General features: G+C 40.0%; 1 protein-coding gene across 1 annotated transcript; it reads left to right on the top strand.

Annotated features, from left to right (window-relative positions):
• Positions 1 to 1,209: 1,209 nt before the first annotated feature.
• irx1a (iroquois homeobox 1a) lies at positions 1,210 to 5,968 on the top strand. The gene is made up of 4 exons (XM_044117304.1): positions 1,210 to 1,916; positions 3,059 to 4,160; positions 4,447 to 4,513; positions 5,381 to 5,968. The coding sequence occupies exons 1-4, from the start codon at positions 1,674 to 1,676 to the stop codon at positions 5,454 to 5,456; spliced, it is 1,488 nt and encodes a 495-aa protein (XP_043973239.1). The 5' UTR covers positions 1,210 to 1,673; the 3' UTR covers positions 5,457 to 5,968.
• Positions 5,969 to 7,750: the final 1,782 nt, after the last annotated feature.

Below are 7,750 nucleotides of genomic sequence, written 5' to 3'. Positions count from 1 at the left end.
CCCCCTTGCATGTGTGCGCCACCCGGCTCTGGTTGTGAAAGGAGTGGACGGCAAAGCAGAGGTTTCCGTTTATAAGAGGTTGAAATTGGATAAGCAGTTCAAAAAGAGGTGACCAAAGCTGAAGATCGGATTTTTTTTTCAGCTCAGAGTTATTTATTTATTTTTGTATTTGTTTTTGTAAAACAAGTAATAGAAAAAAAAAAAGTTACAAGTATGGCCAGCTGTTGTAAATACATCATCTCTGTGCCTGATTTTAAATTAAATCAGACACAAACAATGTTATTGTGCGCAATAGAAGCCTCGCAAAAGAAGAAGAAGAAAAAAAAACAGAAGGGGGAAATCATTCCATCGCTGTTTGCCTTGTCTCTGGCTTGTCCACATTCCTTTTCACACAAAGCTGGAAAACGTGAAGTGGCTCTGTTGTTACAAAGGACAACAACAATCTGGTCTGAATCCACACACAGGGAAGGGAAGAGAGAGAAAGAAAAGTACAGCGGGGGTGAAGGGGGGTGCAGAAGATTTGGCTGATTAAAGCTTTATGAGCAAATCAAAAGACAAAACAGGAGTCAATAAAAGCATTTATAATTAATTGAGAATTTTGCATGGTTGTTTCTGGTTTAGGTTATTTGTCAAAACTTTACATTTTTGCTCATTTATTTGCTTATTTTTATTTATTTTGAATTCAGCATTTGGGGAAAAACTCGCAACAAGCGCAAAAGAATGAAAAGGGAAAAATTGGGACGACTTTAAACCAAAAAGTTTTTTCTTTTTTCTTTTTTTTTTTTTTTTGTTTTTTTGAGAAAATTTGTCAGAAGAATTAGATAAAGGCATCGTGAGTCCGCATTACCGTGCACTAATTCCTCTGTGGAGCAGCTTTCCCCTCTTTAATTACAATTTAAATCTATTCAAAGTAAGTTCCTTCTTCTGACGGGTTTACTTCCCCCTGTGTCGGACAGCTGTAAAATCGTGTAGACAGGTTGTCATACAACAATCAAAGCCTTCGGTGAATGGACTCTAATGCTTGAACATTTAACATACAATAAGTCCAAACACGAAGATAGAGTGTGTGTGTGTGTGTGTGTGAGAGAGAGAGAGAGACACACACAGATAGAGAGCAAAAGAGGGAGAGGAAGAGAGAGAGAGAGAGAGAGAGAGAGAGAAAGAGGGAGGCCCCAGCCAATGTGCTCCACTCTATATTCACATTATCCACATTGCTCCAAACGAGGAGGAGCTTGCGGGCTCAAGTAGGGGATGCCAATCAAAGCATCAACTTCAAATTGTATCTGAGAGATCAGCCTGGAAGACCTCAGGGCCAGGCGCGTCAGTCGGAGCGCAATTGTTGATCAGATCACATCCAACGGACTCTGCAGCGAGAGAGAGAAAAAAAAAAATAAAGCGAGGAAGCAGAGATTTAAGAGTGGTTTGCTCTGACTACTCACCTCTGCGTGTTTGTAGTAGTCGAGTTTTTGGCTTAAAACACTTTACATTTTACTTCTACTGGCTCTTTGGTTTTTGGTGGTGTCTCCCTCCCTCTTGTACACTTTGTTGCGCACAGATTTTATTTTTCGGGGGGGGGTTGTTTTTTTTTTTTTTTTTGGTTGTTTTTTTTACTTTTTGTTTTTGTCGGGGGAGCTGTGCGACAAAAAAAAAATATTTACATCTGGCGGTTGGAGATGTCTTTCCCGCAGTTAGGCTACCCGCAGTATCTAAGTGCCTCCCAGGCTGTATACGGGAGCGAGAGACCGGGAGTGCTTACGCCTTCATCCAGAGGAGGGACCACGGAAATCGGTGGAAGTCCGTCCGCCACGGCGGCGGCCGTCACGTCGGTGCTGAGCATGTATGCAAACCCGTACGCACACAACTACAGCGCGTTTTTACCTTACACCAGCGCGGATCTGGCTCTCTTCTCACAAATGGTAAGAATCAATTGTTTGCTTTTGCATCGTACGCAAATGTTTCCAAATTAAAGCAAAATTATGCCATCTGTACCATCATTACTTGTACTTTCAGAAGCTTCTTTTATTACGCTGCAAAAGGAAATTGAAAAAAAAAAATAAAAAATACAGTCCGGAAATATAATCAGCGTGCAATCTATGATAAAAAGCAAGTGAATGAAACTAGGAGAGTGAAGAAAAAACAACAGATAACATTTTGGGTGTATCTTAAAAAAAAAAAAAAAAAGTTTTAAAAAGTTTGTAACTCTTCTGTTTTGGTCAGATGACTCTTGACCAAAGATAGAAATGTGTGTTCCGAAATTCAAAATCTGGAAGAATGAATATGCTAAATGTTTTCATGGGTTTTTTTTTAGAAGTGATCCCAGAATTCTACTTATATTTTAACTTCTCCCAGAACTGTCAGTTTGTTACGTCTCATAAGGCAGCAAGCGATAATAGGTCATTTGCAGAGTGTTAATGTGCTGGTTAATGAATCCATTACAGGGCCAAACGCACAGAGCGCTCCAGCTAAAGGAATCGCCACTGGTCAAAATGTACAATGAAAACAATTGCATGAATCCATTGAAAAGTTTCAGAAGAAAAAAAAAATAAGGAAAAGAAACTCACACTAGGTAAATTTAGACTCCCAAAAGTCTAACCCATGACACGATGAGAAAACTTAACTCGGAACTTCAAACTTCTTTCGTCTTAAGAAAGAGGTCTTGTGCACTCTTGCATAAAAGCTGTCAACTATCTTGGTAAATTTTTCCCCCCTTGGAAACATCTGATACCCCATCTTGGAAGATGCATGAAAGACATTTTTAGTAAAAGAAAAAGTCTTTGAAAGACCAGTTGTGCAGACGCGAGGCCTGTAGCATGTGGCAGGCTGCAAGTTGAGAAGGTTATTTGTGGAAAGCTCAGCGTCAGGTGCAATTGGAACTCTTTGATTTTTTCTTTTTTGTTTGTTTGTTTGTTTTTTTCATAGAGGCCATTTTCATTCGAATACATGCATGAGGGGGAGGGGTTAATCGAATCTAAATGCGCTCTAAAGTTATCCAAAATGATAAAGAAGCCGACAAATCATCCCTGATTTTTATTCTCTTTTGTTCCCCTCTATTTTTAAGGGGTCTCAATATGAGCTCAAGGACAGCCCTGGCGTTCACCCCGCTACTTTCGCGGCCCACACGTCTCCAGCCTTTTACCCATACGGCCAGTTCCAGTATGGCGACCCGGCGAGGCCCAAGAACGCCACCAGGGAGAGTACCAGCACACTGAAAGCTTGGCTCAATGAGCACAGGAAGAACCCGTACCCAACGAAAGGCGAGAAGATCATGCTGGCCATCATCACCAAGATGACACTGACGCAGGTCTCCACCTGGTTCGCTAATGCCAGGAGGAGGCTCAAGAAGGAGAACAAGGTGACCTGGGGGAACAGGAGCAAGGAGGACGGTGAAGACGGAAACTTGTTCGGCAGTGGAGACGAGGCAGAGAAGAACGAAGATGAGGAGGAGATCGATTTGGAGAGCATAGATATAGACAAAATCGACGAGAACGACGGGGATCAGAGCAATGAGGACGATGACGATAAGTCCACGGAGGGAGGCAGGGAGCACAGGAGCAGCCTAGGCGTGCCCGGAGACTTGGACAGCTTGGAGAAAAGACGGGCCTTCGCCCTACAGGCCCACGAGGCCTTTGAGAAATCCAAGAACGTGATGTCGGTTCACGCAGGGGGCAAGGAGAACTCAGATGGCAACAACAACACCACACGAGTTCTGTCCCCTGACAGACCTGGGAATTTTCCCCTTCCCTCTAACAATAAACCCAAAATCTGGTCTCTGGCGGAGACCGCTACCAGCCCCGACAGCTCGTCTCAGAAACCTTCCTCCCCTTGTGCGCCAGGGGCCAACAGTAATCATCCATCAGCGCCCCACCAGATTCAAACCCACCCGGCCTTCCTCCCCAGTCATGGACTGTACACTTGCCAGATTGGAAAGTTCCACAACTGGACCAACGGAGCCTTCCTGGGCCAGAACTCCCTGCTGAATGTCAGATCTTTTCTGGGAGTAAACCAGCACCATCACCACCACCACAGCAGCCATCCTCTCTCGGCCCAGCAACATCAGCAACAGCAGCCGACATCGGTGGTGGTGTCGCCGGTTGCAGCTTCAGCAGCGCTCAGCAATGACAGCAAGGGCCCAGCAGATACCCACAGTCCCAAACACATAGGTAGGACGGCAGAGTACTAAGCATTAAGAGTTCAGAGTTAAGCATGTTTATTCGCGTCTTTATCTTAATGCACGCAGCTGTTTATTTTTTTTTTTCCAAGAGGCCTACGATTGTAATATCAAAGCTCTGCGCAAGCTTTGATGTTTACATAGACACACTTATTTTACTCAAGCCGTTCCTTAAGTGAATAAAGTTAAACTCTAAACTATTGAAAATAAAAAAATGAACAAAAGTCTACAATTTATTTTAACGACTTGTGTTTTTTTTTTTGTTTTAACCCTTGTAGAGCACGAAAGATCCGATTCACCTCCAACACAGACCCTCAAGTCGTCATTTCGTCCTATTCAAGACAGGTGAGACAAATGTGCTTCTTTGTTGTCACTATGAGTATTTCATATTCAACTTCCAAATTATAAAATTATTTGAATGAGCAAGTAAGTGGCATTGCTTTAGAGGAGAGTATAGCATTAGATGTTGACAGCACTTATTGTAAAAAAAAAAAAAAATGCATTTAAATATGAAACAAATTAGAATAATCCATTAAACGTACAAGTGATACATAACATATTAAGGGGTTTATATATATAAAAAAATATGTCCAATATGTGCTTTAAATTAGTTTTTACTTCCCTCCCATGATTTATTTATTTTTTTTATTTTTCTCTTAATTACTGTTTTCTTTTCTCTCCTTTCATAGTGGCGATAACAGCGAGAGAAAGCACAGATAAAATAAAAAAAAAAGCAGTTTGCTTTAAGGGTGACAGGGGTCTTGACTTTCATCCCACACCCCCTTTAATTCCTCCCCTCTGGGGAGAGTGTGGCTACTTATCAAGCCACCGAGTAAAACGGGCTCTGTCTGGGCTGTGTGCTTTCCCTAAAGACCCCTGGGAGGCCCCGAGCCCAGGGGAGGAAGAAAAAAAAAAAAAGTAGTTTACCACTGTTTCAAGTTTTCACAGTGCAATGAATTGAAAATAATTCTATTTAAAAATAAAATAAAATACTTTACTCCTCCAAATTATATATTGAAACGTAGATTTTAGTTTGTTTTTAATAATTGTTTTTTGTAGGAAAAAAAAAACAGCGAGGAATTAGAATATGCAGGCTGGATCCCTGTTCCCTAATCAAAACCTTTCAGGCAGACACTTGAGACGCATATTGAAACCCGCTGTCCAAACACGGCGGGGGTATTTATCTGCCTCTCTGTATTATTCTTTATCCAGATCCTCTCTGCCTTCCAGCGCCAGGAGTCCCCAAGACGCCACGCAACGGGTCCTCACTGCTCTCTCGTCGGCTTGATCAAGACATTTGATTTTTCTTTCCCGTGCTTGGGGAGAAGAAAAAAAAAGAAACAAACAAAAACATGGAAAAGAGACTTTAAGCTCAGCAAAAGGACAACAAGAAAAAAAAAAATGCAGTTTAGCATTTGAGTCGGTACCGAACAAATGGCGTAATTTGGTAATATCCTGTGGATGGATGGATTACTTCCTCTATTGTTGTGTAGCCTATACTCGCGCCTATAATGTTACTCTCTTCCACTTTACCCAGTCCTGCTGGGACATTTTGGTAGGATTTTTACTTCATTATTATTATTAATTATATTATTATTATTATTATTATTATTATTATTATTATTATTATTATTATTATTATTATTATTATTATTATTATTATTATTATTTGTCTCTATCCTGTGTTTTTGGTGTCTTTTGTTTAATGTAAATACCAAGTGATTCAAATTTGTAAATAGGAAACATTGAAGGAATTTGTGCAGATCGTATATTTTGCTTAATAAACCAATTGAAATTTTAGAGAAAATCCAATATTTTTTTATCTTACCTTTTCATTATCATTCTTATTCTTATTCTTATTATTATTATTATTATCATTATTATTATATATTTTTTATAGTAGAAGAAAAACACGCGTATTTTAAACAAAACAAAAAAATCTAAAACACGGTGAGAACGAAAAAAAAAAAAAAAAGGCATTGGCAGACCGCAGGCAAGCAAGCTTAATTTTATTCAAGTTTGGAAGGAAAGCAGCGTGGATGCATTGAGGTGCTAATAAGTGTCCAGATGGTTGCTGGTGACAGAAAATGGACAGGAGCAGCTGGGAACGTCATTAAGTAATAATATGGGAACGCCCAGTCCAAACAAAATCAAATGGTTAAAATCTAATCTGTCAGAGGGAGAAGTCGATTCGAAGATAAATTATTAATATTTTCTCTTTTTCAGGGGGAGACATGGAGGGAGGGAGGAGGAGACGGCTGACATATAGTAGGGGCCTTGCTGTTTTGTGGGCCCCTGTCTGTTCCGAGGCTGATAATAATCATTAGCTTATAAAAGCAGGGTTTTTTTCCCCCTTCTGTGTGTAACTAAAAGCACATATTGATTTGGCGCAGATGAAAGGGCAATGGTTGGCTCTAATTGGAAAATGCGTCCAGCAGGGCAATTTCTTTTCGTTTGTTTGCGAAACAATCCGTTCTAGTTTTAATTGCGCACGTTAAAAATAAAATTATAAATCAAAAATTAAATCGGTTGTTTTAGTTTTTTACTTAGATATTATGTTCAGGGCGTCTGAAACGTGAATTACATTTTCTTCAATTGCGCTGAGAACTAACATGCACCGATAAATTTAAAATTATTTTACCTGCTGGACTATTAATTAGATAAATCTGAACAGTTTTGTAAATGATAAGCTGTAAAGTCGTTTGTTCCAGAGAATTTATGTGTGGAGGAGTCTGAACCTGTAGAGCTCATGCGGACCCGTTTTGCTATATCACAGCGACCTCTATAGGCGGATAGGCAGATCGGAACTGAAGTCGGATTCAACCTTAACGGACACATTTAAAGAATTATACAAAATGCACACGAATATTAGTCTCATATGAGACAGAGTTACACATAAATTATGTACTAAAAAGAGTAAGTATGTGTAGTTAAATCATAACACTGGTTTCGTCACACAAAATGAAGAATAAGAAAAAAAGATGGTTATTTTCTCTTGAGGGCAATGAATCATTTAAAGTTTATTACATGGAATGTTGTTCGAATATACTATCTGTATTTACTCAAATGAAGTTATGGCAGTAATTTGCATTAATTAAAGTGATTTAAAAAAAAAAATACATTTGGTAAATGTTTATCAGAGTGCGTCAGAGTGACAGAGAAAGACGTTCACGTGCATAAATCTGTCACTGAATTGACCGTTCTTAGCAGCGGAGCTCCACGATGAAACATTAACAAAAGGTCATGTTTATTCTGTTGAATAGGCACGGCCTGCTTCAGCACAACTATAGTCACAACTTCACAACCGATATTATTGTCATTCAAGCTTTACTTTTTTTAGTGCTTGCAAATGAGCATTGTAGGGTGATATTTTCCCCCCTCCACCCTTTAAATCAGCGTGTCAAAATTAAAAATGGCCAGCAAACATTAATGCAAAACCATGTAAATTTCATCCTACAAAACTATGATCACCACAGTATGACGGCGAAAGCAGGTGTATGATATTTCCCAGCCCCGACCCCCACCCTCTCATTCACACATGACACCCCCCTCACTGCTTGGCTTTTGAGGGGGTCGAGGAGG

Source organism: Gambusia affinis, linkage group LG05 (assembly GCF_019740435.1).
Source record: "Gambusia affinis linkage group LG05, SWU_Gaff_1.0, whole genome shotgun sequence".
NCBI classification, from domain to species: domain Eukaryota; kingdom Metazoa; phylum Chordata; class Actinopteri; order Cyprinodontiformes; family Poeciliidae; genus Gambusia; species Gambusia affinis.
The sequence above is the reverse complement of the archived record's forward strand: the minus strand, read 5'-3'. Positions and strand labels throughout refer to the sequence as shown.

Excerpts from the sequence above, each read along its gene's own strand:
- irx1a (XM_044117304.1), top strand. The coding sequence starts at position 1,674 with ATGTCTTTCCCGCAGTTAGGCTACCCGCAGTATCTAAGTGCCTCCCAG. Across the intron at positions 1,917-3,058 it reads TGGCTCTCTTCTCACAAATG|GGGTCTCAATATGAGCTCAA; the intron begins GTAAGAATCAAT and ends TCTATTTTTAAG. Across the intron at positions 4,514-5,380 it reads TTTCGTCCTATTCAAGACAG|ATCCTCTCTGCCTTCCAGCG; the intron begins GTGAGACAAATG and ends TTCTTTATCCAG.